This window comes from Heloderma suspectum, chromosome 1 (assembly GCF_057233095.1).
Source record: "Heloderma suspectum isolate Gila_16-S chromosome 1, 16-S_ref, whole genome shotgun sequence".
Taxonomy (NCBI): Eukaryota; Metazoa; Chordata; class Lepidosauria; order Squamata; family Helodermatidae; genus Heloderma; species Heloderma suspectum.
This window is the reverse complement of record NC_139458.1, coordinates 364,534,301-364,557,762: the sequence shown is the minus strand read 5'-3', so window position 1 is coordinate 364,557,762 and position 23,462 is coordinate 364,534,301. Positions and strand designations below refer to the sequence as shown.

Sequence of the window (23,462 nt, the reverse complement as noted above, 5' to 3'; positions counted from 1 at the left end):
AGTTCCTAAAATGGAATTTGGGCTAAATAAGATGGCAGAGCCATGTCAAATGATTGCAGGACAAATAGACTGTATACAGTCTATTTGGCTGGCTTCCCAATGCTAGCCTGGGAACTTCTTGAGAGAAAATTTCCCTGTATTTCTCGGGATGCTTCAGGCCATAAGACTTCCATGAGCCACATTCATGCCCAAGTATGAGTCCCTCTGATTACTTCCACCGTGCCAAGGAGTACTGTTGCTCATGTAACCAGGACAAGTGGGAGCCCTGGAATATAGAACTTGTATCTTTAGACCAGCCTTTACCAATCCGGTGCCCTCCTGAAGTGTTGGCCAACAACTCCCACTGTCCCCAGCCAGCCTAGTCTATGACTGGGGTAGGTGGGATGATGGGACTTGTAGTCCTCTAGGGCAAGGGAGCCTGCTTTAGACCAAATGTCAGGTACCTGTGGCCCTCCAGGCATTGAACTACAACATCCATCATCACTCACCATGCAGATTGGGGCTGATGGGAAATTGGAGTCAAACAATATATGGAAGAGCTCAGGTTCTCCACCCCTGCTTTAGACCTTCAGCTAAATGAGTTCAAAACTCCCCATGTTTAATTAAGGAACAACAGAAACTTTTGTATTTCAGGTGGCTTAAAGTGTTTACACTAGAGTTAAGTTTTTAATACTTTTTGCTTCCCATATTAATTTTTAACACAAGTGGCAGAGGTGAATCAAGAAAATTAATACTAATACTAATACTAATAAGAAAAATAATATCATCATCATCTCCCAAGGATAAAATTGAAAAGGTACAGTGGTGCTGGTAGTAGCTGGCACCCAGCAGGTTTTCTGTATAGCGAGAACAAGTAACAATGATAACATTCTAAGTATGACTGTGATGTAATTCAGAGAGCATTTTGGCTTTCGAGTGGCTCTCAGACCATTGTAAACAAGCCAAGCACCTTCTTACCAAAGCCCTTTACAATACAGGGTTAGTGTATTGAAATCATATTTAGATACTGACCTTCACTAGTGCGCAATGTGGATGTCTAAGAAATAAAGACATGCAGAGCCTCAACACAATTATTTGGTGTTCTATAAATATGAAATTTAATTAAAGTAAAAATAAAAGCACATGGATTTCTTAAATGCTTTGCCCTTTATATCCTGTGTATCAAATCCCAGGACTAAGGGCTATTTTAATCTATAGGAATGTGCTGTAGTCTGCTGACAAAAGCACTACAGCTAGCTAATAACTACTAAGTACTGCAAGAGACGACACAGTTTTCTTTGCAGAGAGGAATGAAAGTCATGTCAAAACCTTTACAGATTCCAGGCCTATTTGAGCCCATCTCCTTTTCCAGGGGATGAAAATTCATTTCCCACCATGAGATGCATTCTGCCCTACAAAGCCAACTGAGTTGTTTTTACTGTTTTTCTTTATTCTGTAGCATGTGACTTCATTTGCTTCCTTAAGTTGTCAGAAAATGTGCTTTAGACTGGCAGAAATGTGAAAAGTTATGTGATGTATAATAATGTGAAAATAAAAAATGGCCATCTTCTATCAAACAGGAAACTCCATCAAACAGGTTGAGAGGTTAAAAAGCCACACTGATAAATCCTACAGATCGGCAACATTTTTGGCACTGGATAGCTACACTGCTGTTGTGTAAATTGCACAAGTTATAATGACTATATTGTAATTAAGAAGCAGTTTTCAAAGTAGGCTTGGACACAAAACTATTGGAATAAAGGGTGTGCAAGACTATGGCCCAGTTCACACATTACAATAACCCAGACATTTTTGAATGAGTTTGTTCCTGGTTATTTTTTGGCTTGTTGGGGAGAGACAAGCCAGACTTCCTAGTCCACATGTAACGCTATCCAAACCACAGAGAGAAGGTCTGTGGTTTGTTTAGCTGCTCCTGCTTGCGCTAGCATGCTGCCTCTTTCATAATAACCCAGAGTTTTAAAACATTCTGGGTTATTGTGATGTGTGAACTGGGTCTCTAAATCAACACTAAGCAGTAACAGGCAGCATTGTGCAGTCTCAAATTAACAATAGAAAAAGTGTGCATAGTTATATCGTGCATTGAAGATACTGACAGAGATTAATTAAAGGAAAGATCTCATGAAGTAGTATGGATCATTAAAGTATCTTATGCTCAAAATAATCTTTGGTTTAGGAGTAGAGGCTCTTATAAATTCACTCATGCAAGAAAAATGTGGGATGTGTAAGTTAAGGCTCCCATCTTAATTTCCATGCCATCAAGCAGTAAAGATGTTGGACAGTCTCACATATTACATTTGGTTACAACATAGGCTCCGTGCATCCATACTTTGTCATGGTCTTGTATCCCCAGTCCTTTTCCTTGGTAGGTTGGTAGCAACCTCCAATTTTCCCCCAAAGGATGAGATGGGGGAGTTTGCCCCCCCCCCCATGCTGCAGAGACATCTTCTGGTCTGGATCAGAGAAGCTCTGATCCAGCCTCTGCCACAGTTCTGTAGGGGTTTAAGTCCTCCCTCTCTCCATACTGTACCAGGCTGGCTTTGTGGTTGGGTGTTCAGTAAACTGTGCATCCAACCAAAAGCCTGTGCTGGGACTGGAATTGAGGCCTCTTCCCCCACTGAACATTGGAAGGAGGAGCTCTGCTCAGGGGATGCACACCCATTGGCAGACAATGCCCAAGTCCAATTTCTTCCAAAATACCCCATCAGACTCAAGGGAAGCAATGCCATTTCTCCTTCCTTGACCTGGCTTCAGTTATAAAGTGGGGCATTTGCTGGATAATGAGTCCTTACTTCTCTGTCCACTTAGTAAAATGGGAATTTTTAAATTTCGGAACTAACTAATCAACCCATCTTCACCAAAGCAGCAAACGGTGTAAATGTATTTTAAAAATAATTTCAACTTCCAAAAAGATGACTGTAAGGTACCTTATTTCTTGGTTTTAAAGAAAGTGTCAGAAATATCATATTTCTCCTTTGGCTGCCTTCCCAATTTCATTCTCTATCTCAAGATACCAAAAAAGTTTTGGTCAAAAGGTCAAGTGGACAATAGTATGTTCCCAGTACTAAATCACTTCTCAGCCTAGTATTTCCACTCATAGAGGTTCTATAGAGGGGTTTATTCTTCTTAAATTTTCTAGTTTTGGGGGGTGGGGGTTAGATTCTATGACCTTATAGACATATACAGCAGCACTATTCCCACTATGTCCTTCCTTACCCTTTCTATAATTTTTATACCCAGAGATAACTGCATCCCATGGATTATCTCTGTTTTACTGCAGCTTTCATGGACAGTCCCTTTAGTAAGTATTTACATTTAAAATAACAACAGGATGACAACTTTATGTCACCATGGTATATGTATTCATTTTCTCATAATCTTTTTCACAATCACTTTATGAATTTATCAAAATGGACACGTTGCTTTTAATTTCTCAGAGATTTCTTGGAGTGCAGGGTGGCAGTGGTGAGGAAGAGTCAAAACATTTCTCACTAGACTGTAAAATATTTAGACAAAACATGAATACTTAATGCCCATGAAATCATGTTGTGCAGATTCTTGGAAACATCCACTTATAGCCTCATTAATGAAAAGCCAAGCAGAATATCAAGCACTTTTGCAACAGGGATAGTTAATTGTATAGAATATATTTAGGTTATCAATTCATGGAACCAGGGAAAACTTAGCATGCGCTAGCTATCATTTATATTAGACATTTTGTGCTCAGAAACAGATTCCTCAGTACAAAACTGCATTGGTTATGGAGAGTTTCCTCATGTATACATTGCAGCTTTCCCTTTCAAAACATACATGGGGATCTTCTGGTGCACATTTTGAAATACAAAGTTGTGATTTATATATGTGACCACCCCTCATAACAAACATGATGCCTGTATATTTTTGTAAAGTAGTATAAACATGTCTGCCTTTTGAATTTGGGGAGATTTGGATCAACACCTCAAAAACGATGTTATGTCAACAGTAGAGGAAGCAAGAATATTGTGGTCATAACTGAAGCAAGAAAATCATAATAGAAACAATAATTCTATGAACAAATGAATAATGTATAAATATATTGCTATAAAAGGTATTTTGACCATACAGTTATTAAACAATGAGAAAACGGTATATAAGGAGGGGGAAAAAACCAAATCCTAGTAATGATTGTACAGTGAATGTAGGACCAGGTTGTTCCATTTGATCAAATTATTCTCAGAAGATGTGAAGGTATTCAGTTGTTACCATATAATCTTGATTCGGAAAATAATTTCAGCGCTATTACCAGTAGCTGATTTGATACCAGAGGATTTTTTTTAAGCTCAGCACTTAATTTTGTATAGGAAGGATGAAATATAGCCATGTCACAGTTGCCACCACCACCAACAGGCAGAGACACGGATGGGTGGCTTGAGGGGTTTTTTGCTGTTTCTGTTCATGCAAGCTACATTATGTATAGTGGAGTTACGCTTTAAGTAAGCTAGAGGGAAATGGAATAGTAATATGGGAGATACTGAGCACTCAGTATAAGCAGAACGAAAAGGATTACGGTCTGTGCAAGTAATATGGTCTTATATACCGATACGAGACAAATGTTACATGATAAATATATGTATTCACACAGAACGTTAAAGTAACTGCACTTTGTGAACTGCACGGGACCCATACTGGAAAGCTTAAGTTTTCAGAGAAGGCATCATATAAATTCAGGGTGGGATATAAATTCAGTCAGTCTAATCTAAAACTAAAATTCTGTAACCTAAAAGAAACAGCAACAACAACATAATAATAGGTAGCTGCTGATAAGACACCAGCTCCATTAGCAGAAGGAGAATATTTGAAATTCCAATATCTATATATCCATATCTACAGCTATCTATGTATCGGAATTTGAAATATCCTTCTTTTCCTATATGTCTTAATTCTTTCTAAATAAGGAAAATTAAAATTCAGTCAAACTTCAACAGAAATTTAATTTCATGTGTATTCCTCTTAAAATTGATTGCCCTGAAACTAGGCTCCACCTTACCATGGGTTGGATCTGGAATGTTATTTTGCTGGAAGGAGGATCCCTGAACGGAGCTCTGCTCAGAATAATCCCATTGGCAGAAATGGGAGGGGAGGGGATTTTTGCTGATTCCACCTCCCTCCCTTCTCCCAGTACTCCCTCCCCATTATGCCAGAGGGTCCACAATCCTCTGGAGCATAATTCTGGAAGACAAGGAGACTGCAGGGGAAAGGAGGAATCAATGAAGATCACCTCCCCCATTCAGCCAGTGGGGAAGCTATGCCATCTGCGGGCAGCTTTTGCTGGGTCCAATCCAAAGTTTGCTCCAGGTAATGAAGTAAATGTCTGCACATTTAAAGTATTTTAAGTAGTCATGGAAACTATAATTAAAGTACCCAATTCTTAAAAAGAGATAAATTCCAGCACTTCATGTGAATATGAACAATTGTCAATATCTCCATCAACAAGTGTTAGCATGTAGCCTGAAATATACACAGGCCAATTTCCTTTATGATGTTTAGAGCGAATAATTCTACAGGCTCAAAACAGAGGTTTCCTTTTCTCTCTTACCTATTCATATTGGTTCATCTTTGACAAAACTAATGATACATACATCACATCAATATATCAACAGTGCGGGGAAAATATAGCTCTTGTTAAACACTTCTTAAGGAATCAAGTCAAATACATGTTATTGTTGTATGATCTTCAGTTACCACCACTGTGATCTAAAAGATTTGTAAATTTGATCCTAAATACTTGCCTTCAATAGCACCATAACGCTAACAGAAACTCACATGGCTATTTCTGTGTTTTCCGCCATGGAGCTAGTAGCAGTTTTGAAGGGGTGTTTTAGAATAGAGAAACAGCACAGAGGTAAAAGGTTAAACCCCGGTCCTTCTGCATCACTCTCGACTTTGTAATTAGCAGCTACTAGTTATTAAAACAAAGCAAAAATACCCTGTAGGAGATCCTGAACACAGATCTCCCATGTCATATCTAGTTTGGCCCTTAGTATCAGGATATAAATATTTAGCTTTGCATTGCTTGACCATGGTAAATTATAATCCCATCCTGTTATACAATGAGTTCCTTGTACAGCAATGAATTCATAACCATGGATAGTGCCATATGCTTGCTCAGTAATAACGATCATTAAAATTATTCATAACCGAAATCTCATTGTAATAAAATATGAAGCTATTGATTTTGTTTGGATGTCACAGTACGCCAGAGGTTGGCTGAACAGGCAAGTGTGCTGATGCATACTGCTCATTCGCTCTCACTTGGCTCCTTCTGCCAAAAGCCAGGGACTCTCCATCTATGGTATGTTTAGCATGGTGCCTGAAATGGGAACGCTGGCTTCATTTATCCTGGGTGATCTTTCCCTCTTTCTGTTTGATACCAACAAACCAGAAAGGAGTGCAGCATGAACAGTATTAAACAAGTACCTGAAACATGTTTCAGGACTCAGAGGGCTTACTTGTGTCATTCAAAGAACTGTTGCTTCTTAGTGCACCAGTACCACCAAGACACACAAATGTTTCCCAGAAGAAGATCTGTGAAGCCAGGGCAAAGGCCATGGCCCAAAACCTCATGAGCCAGCTCCCACAGAAGCCTGCTTTGGAAGGAGAGGGTAGGGTCCAGGGCAGGATCCAGTGAGGACCTACCACTGGTGGCAAGTACTGCACGGCTCCTGGTGTGCGTACAGCCCCTTCCGCCGGTGGCAGTGATGTAGCACTTCCGGGGGCAAACAACCAGAAACACATGTGTCTGGAAGGCATGACCTGCCCGTTCCAGAAACTTGCATTTCTGGTTGTTTGGAGGCTTGCCCCCAGAGGCGCTACATCGCTGCTGCTGCTGCTGCTGCTGCTGGGAGTAGCTGCGCCCACCAGGAATGGGCGGTGCTCACCACCAGTGGTAGGTCCCCGTGGGATCCTACCCAGAGTGTTGTGGCAAGTGCTGTAAGGAAGTGTAAATGTTCAGACAGCAAACACAAAAGGGCCAGGGATAACAGACTGCAGTGTTAGACAACTTTCATGATGCTCTTATTTGTTGAATGAGAAAAGAAGATGCATTTACTGTGAATTCTTCTTCTACTCAGTACTGGGAGAGCAGTCACTCTCTTTCATGCTCAGCACCAAAGGCAGGTATATCAGTTCTACCCCTCTCCCTGTAGGCAACAAGGACTGCTTGGCGATGATCCTCTAGCTCTACCCATTATTTACCTTATTACATTATTAACCTTATGCTGCTTCTTTGACATTGTCACTGTTTTTGCCTTTGGTTACGAACAGATGATTGCTAATGTTTTTGTGTGCAGAAGGCTGGCTAGATGAAGTATATTCCAAGAACGGTTTGCTCTCCCATCACAGAACTGCAAGGACAGTTTTCTTATATTTTCTGCCTGTTCAAAAGCCCCCTGCCAGTAACTCTATCACTGCTGTGCCAATGAATGTTTCTAAGGGCACAACCCTATGCATGTTTAAACAGAAAAAAGTCCTACAACTCCCAGCTTTTCCCAGCCAGCCATGCTGGCTGGGGGATGCTGGGAGTTGTAGGACTCTTTTTTTGTCTAAACATGCATAGGGTGGCATCCTAAGTGTTGGAATGGCTCGAAGGATGGCTGGATGGCAAAGGCTAATGTTTAGGCCTCAAACAGAGCTGACATGGCTTCCCAGAGGCAATTAAAGTCATGTCCATGGCAGACAGCCTGAGTTAAAGCCAGCAGCTCTGGCTCAAATGAAGCCCTAGTCATGCAGCACAGCAACAAGAAGGCATAAAAAGGTACCGACCATTATACTTTTCTGCTGAATTACTAGCTATAGTTCATATGTTCACACAAACACATGGGCAAGTAGCTGGAGGGGGAGGGAATGATGCTGATTCTGATGTAGGGTCATATAAGTAAGGCATAATCTATTTCCTGTCCCAACTAATCCTGGAGCTTTACTTAGGCCTAAGGGTCATTACAACAATTATCTGAACTTTTGTTCCCTGTCAAGATGCGAAGCGATATTGTTACTAGCACCATCTTTGCAGGTGTGAGAAGAGTAGCAGGTAGAAACAAGATGCAATGTACCACAAGGCCATCTATGCCAAACTCATTTGCCAGAAGCACAGTTACTTTTCCCAGAAGCTTCCCACACATTGACTAATGCAATAGGAATCACAATAAAATGTGATCTACTGCCTATGCAACCAGTTTTCTCCTGCTGCTATATTTTAAGAGTTTCTCCCTTACTAGTTTTTCACTGCTTAATTAATCTTCTCATTCTTAAGAAAACAGGTGTGTACTGATCCTTGGCAACTCCACTTCAAAGAGATAGTACGAATGCATCCACCCCACTGACAGGCAGGGTGCTATGGAACATTTATCTTACCCATTAAACGGCAGCTCCTGCTGACCTTGTCCCTTTCCTTTCCCCAAACCATACCACCAAGCAGCAATGAGGGTGACACGAAGGGGAGCTCTGTGCCTTGGGCCATCATTAGGCCTGGCCTAAACTTACCAACAGGAACTTCACAGTGCATCGATTCTTCGAAACTATAGCTTGATGGCAGGGTTTCTCAAGGAAGCTGGGAGCCTTACTGGCAGCAGGTTTCCTCCTCCCCTGCCCGTGTGCAAGGCAAATTTGGAGAACAGGAATTGGAAGATTGGGGATAATGGAGGGTGGCATGGAAGCACTTGGAATGGCCCCCAGCTTTTTCCAAGCATTCCCTGGACAAATTTGAAAAGGCTGAGCCCATTCTGAATTGAGATGGTGGCTGGCTGGCTGGCCCAGGTCTACACAAAAGCTGACATAGTGTATTGTGCTCTTCAGCACGAAAAGAGCTACCGCTATTTATAGTGATATGCCAAGGGCCACTTCATACGTTACCCAATTCCTACACAGAAGCTGCTTCCTATCTGTGGCAAATCACTGCACATGAGGCTGGTTACATGTAAGGTGGATTGTCCCATGCACTGTGATCTGTACATGGGTGACACGTTATTTCCAACGTGGAAGTGACTTCCATACAATTTAATTGCTTTTAGCTGTTTTAAATTGTTTTAAATCTTTGTCTGTTTTAACCCCTGCTACAAGACGCCTCGACTTTTTTTTTTTTTTTTTTAAGAGAAAGGCATCTAATAAATTTAAAAAATGAAATGAAAATATAGGAATTTGGTCATGTGTGACGCAGCCCCCTTTGGCTTCACCATCTGATTCCAAGAGTAAACCTCAGTCTTTAGTGAGGGCCGCTAACTTTTAAGCCCAGGCGCAACCTTCGTGTCAAAGCTGAAAAGAATGACGTCAGGGGAAAACAAACTGAGAAGCAAAGCAAAGCAAAAGAAAAACCTTGATACCTCTTTCAGTTCCCAGTGTGTACTTTGGTGTTTGCTTTGGATAACAGGGCACTGGAGAGCACTCCACTTGGAGTCTTTAATTGGAATGTGTTTTGATTGTTCCCACTTCGTGCTCAGAGAGGCATCAGCAGTATCCTCCACTTCATCTGTTTGGCTCTCTTCTCCCTCAGAAACACAACCACCTTCTTTCAGCTGAAACCCTCGGATCAACAGCTGACAGGCCTCTAAGTCAACTTCCCACACTCTTTCGAGAAGCTGGCTCCCACAGCTGAAATAAAAGCCAAAAAAAGAAAATAAGAATTCTGTTCAGAGAGAAGGGTTCATAACTTATGTAATGCTTTGGGCCTCTCGTTTTGTTTTGTTTTTGACTAAGACAAAGATGATAGTTCTCATAAAGTCTATCCACCCCCCACCCCCAATAGTAACTGCAACCTGAGTTATACTAAAATGGTTTATTACCAGTTGGATATCAGTGGAGATATCCAACTGGTAATGTTTCTATTAGAGACAATAGGATGTCTCTGTTAGGATGTTGTTGTCTGCTGCTTATTAGGTTACGGAGGGCTTGACTTGTCCTCCAAATTCTACAGCTATTTCAAGACTTCTATGCCTCATTCATTCATAATAGGCAATTAGTTGCACAGTAGTCTAAAATGACCCAACATAATTTCATCCTGCTCATGCAATGGCTATGAGCTAATGCTCTTCGGGACTTTGATGTGCAGAAAGAGCTCCACAAAAGCAAGCTTCCATTTTCACGTCAGTGAAGGATATTGCATGTGAAGCATGGGTCAGGCCCTACTTGTATGGAGCTCTATATGTACACTGGAGCTCCTCTGTGCATGTTGCACCTGCTGATTCAGGTATAAACCCAGAGTTCTCTACACAGTTATGTCTTGTGTGCTATGGTTTTCAGGCTTCTTGGAGCCAGTGGGCAGAAGGACTCAGCCATCTTGATCCCAAAAGGACTTAGGGAAGCCTAAGAGTGCATGGAATTGCAGCCAAAACTTGTTACATATAATATAGCTTAATTTCAACCAGCAATGAACAAAAACTGCTTTAAAACACAGGAGCACAAGTATATGCCTGCTATGAAACAGTGTTTGTTTAAACATCTTATTTTTGGGGGATATGCCTAATAAAGCGCTGATCTTACAAATCCTTTTCTGAACTGAAGTGTATATAGATAAAACTATGTCACCAAGAAAAAATCAGGCTGTGCTATTTTGGGCGTGCATGTGTGAATACCTATAATTCAGTTAAGAACCACTGCATTCTACTGTTAATCTATACAGCTCCTCTTTTAAAGTTGGTATGTAGCTTGAGACCTCCAAATTGCTGCCTGAATCCCAGTGGGATCAGAACAGTGCTACACAGAAATGGGAACATTCTTGAGCCATATTAGTAGCCTGTATTCCAGAGGGTAAATAGACTAGCCATATTGAAATGACAATAAAGAACCCATAGTCCATGTGCCATTCATATAATAAAAATGCGTACAGCATTTTTAACTGTGCAAAGTGTGTTAGATTCCTCATTTAGGTTATCCATTTTTGGGAAAGGAAAGAACTTCTCACTCATTGGACTATTCAGTGACACTGGCAAACTTTGACAGCTGTGTAAAGGTATAGCTCAGCTCACTTGCTCGAGTCACCTACAGCAGGGGTGGGTAGAAAGTAGATCTTCAGATGTTTTGGTCTTCAACTCCCAGCATTCCTGACCATTGGCCTTGCTGGCAGGGGCTTCTGGTAACTGAAGTCCAAAACAACTGGAGATCTACCTTCTGCCAACCTTTGATCTACAGCTATCTGATCTGCTACTGCGCTGGACCTACTATCTTTTTTTTTTTTTTTTGCATAACTCTTTCCAACTCTGTGCAATAATCCTATATAATATGATTTATTATTCATAGCGAAATTCCTCTCAAAGTATATGCTTTTCATCCAATATTCATTATAGGTTAAATATTTCCTCCACAAAATTGAAATTATATTTGAATGAAAAGTGGTGCATCAAACACTTTTTATTGTACTTCACAACTGTTTTTGATTAGATCTAAATTACACAACACACATTCATCTTAAAAATGGTTTATTTGTCAGAACTTTTAATTGGATTCTTTTATAATCTTGTAATAAGCTTTGTGATATCAGTGTATATGAAGGGTGACATACATAAATGGTAGTACAAAAGTATGCAGTAGGGGAAAAATAGATTAACCCAGCATATTCTTTAGTATAATGAGATTAACTTCTGGAGGCAAAGGACTTGCACAGTACTACTGTTATAAATGTATTTCATAACTGTGTTACAATTAAATATTGATTTTCAAAGGAATGTTCTAAATTGCTGGACTCATCAGTTGATAAAACATTGTGAAAGTAGTAAATAGAATGCAGTTCCTTGGCTGTGTGTTATAGATTTATGGTTACTACAATCTGACAGAGCCTATGGGATTTTTTCGGTTGAAAATTTATCTTTATTATTCAGAAAAAGGCAAAGATGACACTGGCAATAACTGGAATGTAAAACAAGCATAACATTTATGTGAGCAGATTTCAACGTTCAGATGTTAATGTTACAGTAGCCATTCATATTTTGACTGCCAATTGGAAATTTTGATGACCTTCTATGGACGTGGTTTATTTTATTTTATTTTAAAAACAGCTTTGTTTCCCTCTTGTATAATTGGTTTCCAACGTTGCCTAACCTCAACTTCTAAAGTCACTAACATTCAGCAAGCAGAAAAGTGCCAAGCACTATGACATGCTTAAGGCACAACCTTATGCATGTTTAGTCAGAAAAAAGTCTGTCTAAACATGCATAAGAATGTGCCCTTATATAACTTCTGCTATAAAAGTCAATAGGCACAATTGACTAGAAGGTGAGAAAGTAAGACTGCAATCCTACACACATTTACCTGGGAGTAAGTCCCATTGAACTCAGTGCCTAAGCAGACATATATAGGGGGCTACAGTGGACTACAATGAGCTACAATCAGGAACACACTAGAGAAGTGGCTTTTATTCCTATATTTACTCGACAGTGAAAAACAGTTTTGTGGAGCCTTCCTGAAACTGGTGCCCTCCAAATGTGTTTGACTACAACTCCCATCAGATGATGAGAGTTGCAGTCTAACCCATCTGGAGAGCAACAGCTTGGGGAAGCCTGCCTTAGAGTTACACATTTAATATCGCATAAGCTTTTGTGGACTCAAGTCCATTTCATCAGCTGCACGAACTGTTACCCTGCATCACAGGTGTGTGTATATATATATATATATATATATATATATATATATATATACATATACATTGGCGTGTGGGGTGTAGGTGGGGAATTGTAAATATGGAGGTCAGAGGGAAATGAAATGCAGAGAGTGCAGTCAGTGACAATTATGTTATGAACAGTGGCCATTCACAAGAGTTGTGGTGATAAGATAGAAATCCTGCAGTGTGATTAAAAACAACAACACCCAATTTTATCCTGATTCAAGCCACAGGAGAGACAACCGAATCTCTTACTCAATTGTAATTCAGCAGTTGTATGTTGTAGTCTGGATGATCATCATCATGGCGATCACTCGTGACCAAGTAAGATTGTCTTCCAAGTTGTTGTTCAGTCATTCAGTTGTGTCCGACTCTTCGTGACCCCATGGACCATAGCACGCCAGGCCTTCCTGTCCTCCGCTCTCTCCCTGACTGTGCTCAGGTTCATATTCATTGCATCGGTGATGCTATCTAGCCATCTCATCCTCTGCTGTCCCCTTCTCCTTTTGCCTTCAGTCTTTCCCAGCATCAGGGTCTTTTCCAGGGATTTTTCTCTTCACATTAGGTGGCCAAAATATTTGAGCTTCAGCTTCAGTATCTGTCCTTCCAATGAGCAGTCAGGGTTGATTTCCTTTAGGATGGACTGATCGGACCTCCTTGCAGTCCAGGGGACTCGTAAGAGTCTCCTCCAGCATGTCTTCCAAGAGTAGAGTCTTAACAGTGGGTCTGCAGGTGGCTGTGAAGGCCAATTCTGGATCCACACAGCCTCCCACAGTGAGGACATCGGTTTCCAGGTGGAAGGCGGTCACGGTGAGGGTTTGCTTGACGTGCCTTCCGCTGAGCTCGTTTCTCCCTTTCGCCCTGTGCTCGTGCTTCTTCAAAGTCCATAGCACCTTTAATATAGGCTGACCTCCAGGTGGAACGCTCATGGGTTAGAGCTTCCCAGTTCTCAGTGCTTATGTTACATTTTTTTGCATTAGCTTTGAGAACATCTTTAAATCTCTTTTGCTGTCCACCAATATTCCGTTTTCCATTCATAAGATGGGAATAAAGTAGCTGCTTTGGGAGACGATGATCAGGCATTCGAACAACATGGCCGGTCCAGTGAAGTTGATGTTGGAGAATCATTGTTTCAATGCTGGTGATCTTTGCTTCTTCCAGTATGCTGACATTAGTCCGTCTGTTGTCCCAAGTAATTTGCAGAATTTTTCGGAGGCAGCGTTGATGGAATCTTTCAAGAAGTTGGAAGTGGCGTTTATAGATGGTCCATGTTTCACAGGCATACAGCAAGGTCGGTAGTACAATGGCTTTGTAAACAATCATTTTAGTCTCCCTGCAAATATCCCGATCCTCGAACATAGCAGACAAAGTATACAGGATTAAAAGAATGGAGACAGTGAACAAGCCGTTTCTCAGATCTTTATAAAATAAAGTCAGTTCCATTGAAATTAGTGGGTCTTACTTCTATAGCCTGACAGTGCCGTGGAGCCCATTCACACCTCAGGCTTTCTGCTCCCCTTGAACTTGATGGAAAGCCTTTGTCCAAGAGGGGCTGGGCACATGAATCTGAGTAGTTAGTTCACATCTAGTCATCCTGCTGCAATTTGTTGTGGGCACAGGGCCTCTAATGCACATTTGAAGCTGTCCCACCCACCAGAGTTTCCATATATTCCTCAAAGGATGGAAAAGGAAAAGGAGGCTTGCAGAGAGCTGCCATTTCCACTAAAGTGAATGGGAGGGAGTGGTACTGCAGAATCACCACATAGATCGGGGCAACACACTGAGGATCAGAGTGTGCCATTGCAAACTCTCATCAAAATCAGAAGTTTTCATATGCATGTAAATGGCAGAGGCGGTGCGTGTCTCTACAGGAGCGATTCATTGCACGCTTGTGATTGGTCACTCATGGAATTTTGCAGGTCCTTTACAAGACGTCGTCAACCTCCAGGACGCCTTGTGCACATTTTCCTCTTTATTGCACTTTCAAAAAGATCTGAGATTAACTAGTAATAAAAGATAATGGTGCCATATCAACAGTGTGTAATGCCGGCTTAGCACCATGCATGTGCTGAGGAAGGATTTTCCTTGATTCAAACCACGTGTCTCTCAATTGCTGATCGGAGGGAGAAGAGAGTAAAATGTCTCCCTGCAAAAAAGGGAGACAGATCTGATCCCCAACCCCACCAAGCTCAGAATCAATGTCCTCTGTTGATTCAGAGCACCCCATTAAGTTCAATGGGGCTCACCCCCAAGTAAGTGTGCCAAGGATTGCAGACTTACAGCGTGATCTTATGACTACTCAGAAGTAAGTCCCATTGACTTCAATAGGGCTTACTCCCAAGTAAGTGTGCTGAGGGCTGTGGGGAAAGAGTACAGCACAAGTTAAGCAATGAAAGCAAGACTCCCCCCCCCCATTCCTTTGCACACATGCCAGGGAGGGAGGGAGGGATTTCCTCTATGCAAACCCCATGTCTGCTGTGTAAAGAAGCCCATCCTAATCCCACAAAGAAAGCGAAAGCAGAAAGCTCCATAAAGGATGCAGGGCTTTTTGCTTAATGTAGTGACATCCTGTATGTGAATCCCAACAATGGAACAGTATTTTATTGTGAAAGCAGTTTTCTAATTTTGCTTTCAAAACATGCATCACACAGTTGATTCTGGATGTCTGACCATGTCTTCTTCCCTTAGTAAATATTAAACATATCAACAATTAGTATCCTCAGTTTCCTAGCCTATCATAAAAGGCAACTTCTGCACCCACAGAGTACAATAAAGAAGCACTGAAATCTAAATTGAAATCTAAAAATAGCCTGACAAAATCTTTTCTTTCTTTCTTTCTTTCTTTCTTTCCTTCTTTCTTTGTTTCTCTTGCCCTCAAAAGAATGAAAAACAAAACAAAACCCTGACATCAATATCTCGAGGGCAGAGCAGACTCCTTGGATTTTATGTGAGAGTACAGATTATGTAACCACTCTTTATGCTCTGCGAGGACATTTGAGAAAATAAAGGGGAAAGAACAATTTTTCTATTGCTGAAAACCAATAATGGATGTTTGATTATGGTTATTAAAAACAACATACCACATAATACTGGGCAATAACAGTCATAAAAAAGCATTTGAGCAAGAATCAGGGATGGGAATTAGGAGGGGGGTGTTGTATTCTTTTCATCTGCCAGACATTCATTTCATCTAGGACAAAACTTTAATCACAGCCTGTCATTTTCCTATCAATGTTCAATGTCAATGTGTTATAGTTAAATTATCTCCATGGGAAACACAAAATGACAGGCTGCAGTAGCTGATTGTTTTTCCTTTGATTTCTTTCTAAGGTGACGAAGATAAGCTTGCAGAGTCGACTTGTCAAAGACAGGAAATTAACTAATTTACAAGGAAATCAGCAAGGAATCTTGTAAGAGCTTACTATCTAATTGGTTTAGTTGATATATACTGTATCTTTTTAAAAGGATATTATCTAATGTATAACGTACAAAATTTATTGCATAGAGAGTTATTTTCTAATCCTCTCATAAAAATATAGAAAAATGCAAGTGAGACCTGCAACAGAATGAGCCAGCCAGGCAGCTAGCTAGTCCTGTTTCCAGGATATGCCATTCCATTCCACCAGCAGCCCCTACATTTTCCATCAATCCCCCATCTGCAGTGTTCTTTGGCCCCTGACCATGCTCTGTCCCCAACTGGGCTGTTTTGGGTGCCCCTCCCCACACTTAGAATTTTTTCCTAATTTTTTTGGTACTTTTGCAGATCTTGGGGTTCTCCCAAGCCCACTGCGACCTTCCTCTTGTGCAGGGATGGGCAACTTGTAGCATTCCAGATGTTTTGGACTACAACTCCCACCATCCCTCACCATTGTCTCTGCTGGCTAGGGCTGCTGGGAGTTGTAGGCCAAAACATCTCGAGGGCCAAAAGTAGCCCACCCCTGCTCTTCTGCATGGATGATGCCATTTTTGGCTACATAAGGATCAGCACTCAAGAAATGAGTTTACTATTATTATATATACTAATTAGTATATTAGTAAGGCACTTTTCTCCCCAGAAAAGCTTGTGCTACAAATATATTTTCAATGAAATGATTCTCTTAGGATTTTGGTTGGGGATGATTAACATGCGATCATTTTCACACCTTTGTTTTACAAGAGTTCCACCGACACTGTCCCTTTCAGTTTAGCACCAACTCAGAAGGCTCCATTTCACTTGATTTGGTTCCTGCAATGAAGGTGTGCAGGATAATATCAAACAGTAAATGTTATTGGGGTCAGATTCACTATAATACTGCACTGCGGTATACTATACAGACACCTATAAATGACATTCACAAGTTGCTTGGGCTGCTCTTTCTAGTGTTGCTGCTGTGACTAGGGGCTTCTCCACACCAGGCTTTTTATCACACAACTTAACTGGGCTTCTGCATCTAGATTCTTTGCGGAATTAAGACCAGCTCCTTACACAGGCTGACACAGGGTTTTTTTCCGGGGACCTCCTTTGTTTGCAAGTTCTACATTTTTCACTATAAACCCACTAGCTGGCGCTGTGGTAGAGTGGAATTGTGTAATTACACATAGCCATTAAAGCAAATTAACTTTTATTACCACATTATCCCTGTTCTTTTAAAAACCGGGATAAAGGTCAGAAAGTGTGGGAAATGCTCTGGAGGTTAATGACATCATGTTAAGGACCTGCAAACTTCCATGAGTGACCAATCATGAGCACGTAATAAAAGCCTCATGTAGAAATGCCCTATGTGACTGTTCCAATGCCCCCTTCCTAGAAGTCACAAGCTCTGGGAACTCTATTTCTTGACTTTGACTGGGTGCTGCTATATCTTGGTTGGATACGTTTTATACTTCAACTCTGTGCAATTTCCTCTTCACATTTTCCAGAAGCAGAATGCATCATTTGCTCTACCTGTGGAAACATGTAAGCGGGTTGGATAACCTCCCCTATCCTTATTTCTCCTTTAACTCACAATTGCTGCATGCTGTAAAAATGTGCCCTCCCGCCCAGAACTATTGTGCTGCAGAAACAAGAATGATCATTTCTCACATGAGGAGGGGATATGTCAGCTGCCACTCCACAGCGCTTTGGATTTTGTCAATGACATAAGAAAAAAATATTTGGATTTCACAAATTAGAATAAAGTCACATCCCAAACCACTATGTCTTAAGCAATCAGTATTTCTTGGGAGATCAAAAAGCAGAGATAAAAGACAACAAAAGTCAATTCAGTAGCCTGAATAAAGCTAACCTTGGACCAGTTTTGAAAAATACAGAGTTAAGTAAGCACTGGGTGGCTGTGCTTTGCTACTTTATAAACTTCAGAGGGCACAGTCAAGGGCAACCCATCCAAAACTGTGACCTACTTCTTGTATTGATTTAAAAAAAAACTGTATCATTGCCAAGAACGTATAAGCAGTATGGATTTTCTAGCTCTGAGCTGCTTTAGTGCTCTTTCTTTATTTTCCAAATAATCAGTGATGCCAGTCTGGTATTCATGAATTTGGGACACCGCGGGAACAAACATCCGAGGTAGATTTTTAAAAGGGGGAGCTTGTAGCGGGGGGGGGGGGCGCTTCTGCATTAAATGCTGACAGGGAGGGGGATGATTGCAGGGGCTGGGGAGAGGCAGTGCCATCCATCTGCCTCGCTCGGAGGCAAGAGCAGACTGCTGAAAGGTAGTCAGGTCTCAAGATTTCTGAGAAGCCTCCCAGCCACTGAGACCTTGAGCAAGGAAATCTCATGAACGCCTTTCCCTGAGACACCTCTAGCCCATCCCTCTAGTGACCAAGCATGGGTCTGGGAACCCTGCAGCCTTTGAATGAGAGGTTAGAGTTGCCAATTTGTCACCTATGATTTTTGGGCTCAAGCCTGTTTCCTGAAGGAAAACAGAGTACCTTAACATTTCCAAAGACTGGACTAGCCAGTCCAGGACTACATTCTACTGTTCTGAAAGTTCCCAAACACCTGAAAGTTCCTGACATAGGTGGAATGTGTGGATGGGGCCAAAGACAAGCAGATGTCCCTTTCCACCGCTATCTGCCAAGATGCCACAGCTCCTGAGCCACCGATACAGGATCCCTGCTGGGCTCCAGCACCAATTCTGAGAACCTGTGGAGCCGAGAGACAATGCATTCACTATCTCATTCTCTAAGCCAAGAATGTGTCTTGCCATGAATAGAACAAGTTCTATTCTTGATCTCTGAGCCAAGGATGCCTTGCCAAGACAAAATACCACACTAATTTCATTACTTGAGCATTTCTTTGATGATTGAGAGTCCCCCACATGTACTATGGCCTAACTGTTGCTCCAGAACAATCCTGCCTTGTTATGAAAATTTTCCTTCCCCGCATGTAAATGGCTACTAGGATAGGAAGAATTCCAAAAATGTCAGCTGCTGTGCAACCGTGGAATCCTCCCAATCCTGTGGCCAAGGCTCTCCAGAACAGGCCACAGCCCAATGCTCCCCCACCCCCCCGGTCGCTGTGTCAGACTGGATTTGCAGCTTGGCTTCTAGCCACGCAGACTCCCCCCAGAATGAACCTCCATTAGGGTTTGTAAGCAATGATCCCCATACGCCAACTCTTCCTTCACCCTTTTTGTTACACAGATGAAGTGTGGGTGTTCCAGACCTGTCCTAAGGCTCTTAGTACAGGGACAGAGAGAGCTCCCTGGGGCTGAGACATGTGGGGCGAAGGAACCACACAGCAGGTCTTGTTGGCTGCTGAGGATGGGACCAGCTTGTAGCCTAGCTATGATATGGCTTGGCCTATGGCTTCACCATCGTCAGATGGCTCAGTCTTGAGTGTGGCACCCAGGGGACGTTTGTGACTGGGTTCTGATTAAGCAATAAAGCTGTGGCTAAAGTTTAAACCCAAATATTGATGTTTACTTATTCCTTGCTAACCACAATTGTTGTTTGCCTTTTAGTTTATTCTGAAGTTTTGAAACAAAATGGTGGCTTTCTATCTGGTTCAAGAGATAAAGAGAGTCATGGGGCGGGCATGGTTGGGGGGCGCTGACACTCTGAAGAAAGGGCTTGGCACTAAGTAATTTAAAAAGCCAAATTGGGGAGCTCCTGGTTAAGCCAAATTTGTTCCAAACTAATAAAATTACACTCATCTCCTTAAAGCCCAAGTGATACAAGGAATCACCATATGCTCAGATACTGAAATGGACTATCTAACCCACTATCATCAATGCTGATGAGGCTCTCTAGGGGCTTAAGCAGATGTCTTTTCTAATTCTGCTACCTAGGATCCATTAACAGGGGATCCTAGACATCAAATCAGGGGTCTCAGTCCAGTCATTTAGCCACAGTCCCTTTAATCATATGAAGATATACAAGATTTGGGAAAAGATACTCTGCAACCTACATTAGTGCTCCTTTGGTAAATCTGGATGTAAGCTCTCTTGAAAAGATACACACCTTTTATGCCTTATAAAGTACACATGCACACGCTGTTTTGTTTCAAAACTGAACAGTGTTGTTACAGACTGAAGAATTGACAAGTACGCTAGTTAAATTAAATAAAGATAAAGCTGAACAGATATAATGAAGACGAATAGTGAGGAAAACAGTTAAAAGAGGGAGGATTTATATTCATTTGCAAAGCTACAGGCTACTGAATCACTGTCAGCCTTTGGCAGCAATGCCAATGTATATCACAGTGTTGGAGCATCTGAGAACCCATAGGCATTCATTCTCCCACTTTCCAAATTCTAAAATGGAATATCTAAGTAAGGCACCATTGTGCATTGACACTACTTATCATCCTTCAGTGTAATTTATCCCCTAAATAAATGCATGATTTCTATCTGGGAATTAAGAAGTGCAGCTAAATATACCCCTCCCCTCCGCCGCCTCCTTTATTTCTTTTCTTTTTCTTTTTCCAATGAATGGAAGCCAAAAAATAATCTTTTTGAGATTTGGGGTAGAGTATAGTCACATTACATTTCTTCAGCCAAAAAAAATGTGATATTCATGTTGACTGATACAAATAAAAAGTAGTTTGGAGCCTGAGGCAACTGTGATAAGGGATTTAGGACCGATCACCATGTGGCCCACGAGATATAATAGAATGAATGCTGTTACAGCATATAGAGTGGACACTGATCTCTGTTTTGTGTCTAATACTCTCAGTGCTGTCATCTGGTTAGGAATGGTTCAGATGTGATCTTTGTTGTTATTATTACTGTTTTTATGATGTTGGTTGTGAGCAGCCTTGAGAGGGCTTTTTTTCGCAAAGAAATAGTGTTATCAATTAGGATTTTTACCCACATTATTTTAAAGACTTAGGGTGGGTAACAGTTAGGGCAGCATTTAATTAGGCTGGCAACAGGTAAAATGGAGAGGAGGGAAAGAAAAATTGAAATAGGTACAAATATATGGAATAATAATGGGTTGTATTACCCTATGTTCAATACACATTCAACCATATATAAATTTAATGCCAAGGATGAAGATCAGTTTATGACTGGGCATGCATGCGTGCATGAATAAATAAATAAATAAATAAATAAATAAATAACCATAATTGTAAACCTTAAGGGTTGGATCCAGCAGAAGCCTCCCATCGATGTCTGTCAGCAAGAGGCTTTTGATCCACGTTCCCCCCAAAATCTGCTCTGGAGTTGGGATACACCCCAGAAAAGTGGGGCAGGTGGCACTGGGGGCTGCAGCGGGCAGGGGAATCGATAAGAATCATCTTTCTTTCCGCCACTGAGAACCAAGAATGCAACAGAAACCCTACCAGCATAGCCTCACCCTCTATCTACAAAACTCTGACCTGGGCTGCCCCATTTCTGACTATGGTGCTAGAGTATGCTGGAACCCTGGAACTATATAGAGGCAGTGTGGTGTAGTGGTTAGAGTGCTGGACTGGGTCTCGGGAGATCTGGGTTCTAGTCCTCACTCAGCTATGAAGCTCTCTGGGTGATTTTGGACTAGTCACTGACTCTCGGCCTAACTGCCCTCACAGGGCTTTGTGGGTACAACACGGAGAGGAGGAGGACCGTGTAAGCTGCCTTGGGTTCCTTGCAGGATGAGGAAAAAGCGGGGTATAGAAGTAATAATAATAAGGCGGGATATAAAATAATATTGATGAGACTGTTTGTCAAAAGCTCCCTTTTTGTTTCTCTCTGCAATTCTCTATTTCCTTTCATGATGACGCTTTCATAAATATACATTGTGCAATCCAGGACTGCCAGGATTCCTCTGTTGCCAGCTCTGTCTGTGATTCTTTGTCTTCCATGGCAGATGATGGAATCTGGCTATGTGCACAGTTTCATCAATGAAATAACTTTAAAGCAACTTGTGATTCCCCACAACCCAAATACAGCCCAACAACCTAGCAGTGCGTCCTGCCAGGTGCTTGACAGCAAACTACCTCCTGAACTACCATCTACACAGTCTGAGCATTCTCTGGGACTTGGCCCTGTCTGTGCAGGTGCAGGTGCCTTTGGCGGCTAGAGGTGCCTTTAACCAGCTTAGGCCAGTTCACAGATCTCGCCTCCATTACACACGTGTTCTAGCTACATCCAGACTAGACTACTGTAATGCACGATGTGGGTTGCCTTTAAAGATGGGTAGGAAATAGCAACTGGTACAGAAGGTAGCTGCTAGAATGCTTATGGGGGCCAGGCACTCAAAACGTATTACACCAATACTGTACCAGCTACGCTGGCTCCAAAATTATTTCCTGGCACCATTTCAGCCGCTGATTCTGACCTTTAAAGCTTGAAATAGTTTCGGGTCAGATTATTTTGGACTCGATGGTCTTATAGGCCCCTTCCAACCCTACTATTCTATGATTCTATTTGAACCCCAAACCACCTGAACCCATACAGGCCTTAAGATTGGCCTTAAGAGGCTGTGCTCTCAGGCCCAGTGTCAAGGCTTACCAGGCTGGCAGGCAATAGAGACAGTGACGTGGTTCACACATATGGGAAGCCACCATGGATGAACTTCCTCATGTGGCTTCTTGTAGCAGTGGTGGCTGCCATTTTGAATATTCGAGACATGGCTGGGGCATGCCATTGCTTTTTGTTATGTGCGAACCTGGCAAGGGTAGTTGTTGGGGTGGTTAACAAGCCACCCAGAACCCATGGCCTGTTTTAGCATTGCGGGTGGCTTGTTAACAACCCCAACAGCCCACCGTTGCCAGATTCACATGTAACAAATTACACCGTGCCCCTGCCAGAGCTTGAGTATACAAAATGGTGACCACAACGAGAAGCCCCATGGGGAAATTCACCCACAGTGGCTTCTCAGTACATGTGAACCCGCCCAGTGACCCAATTTGCACAACCACTGCAGCCGACAGTGAGTTGCGGTGCATGCCGGCATGTACCAGGTGCTTTTGCGTATTCAAGTCACATATTCAACCCTAAAAGAGCCATGGGTTATGGGCGGTTTGTTAATCATGCCAACAACCCATCCTCACTGGGTTCACATGACATGATAAGCCACAGTTGTGGCTTGAATATGCAAAATGGCTGCCCACCCGCACCACTAATCTCTGGGCGTTAATTAAGCCGCTGTGGCTTAGTGTGATGTGTGAACTGGCAGAAGTCCTTTTTAGTAGGGGGCCCATATCTGTGGAACTCTCTCCTGAAGGAAGTATGTATAGCCCCATCTTTTCAAGCTGTTAATCAGACTTAAAAGCTTGTTTTGGTTTTAGATTGTATTTTAGTAAAAGTGTTGTGCTGGACTTCTAAACTGCTGCTGTTTTTAGTTTTCTAATTGGATTGTTTTTTACAGCATTTTTTTGTGTTTTAATTATAATTGTAAGCCACCTTAGAAGGGCTTTGCCCAGAAACACAGCATA

At 41.9% G+C, this 23,462-nt stretch overlaps 1 protein-coding gene across 1 annotated transcript in view; it reads right to left on the bottom strand.

The window, feature by feature from the left end:
• The window catches only part of DISC1 (DISC1 scaffold protein), a 204,885-nt gene that overhangs the window by 13,048 nt on the left and 168,375 nt on the right, over window positions 1-23,462 (bottom strand). The window contains 1 exon segment of the mRNA XM_084819275.1: window positions 9,351-9,618. Coding sequence (XP_084675401.1) covers window positions 9,351-9,618 — 268 coding nt within the window.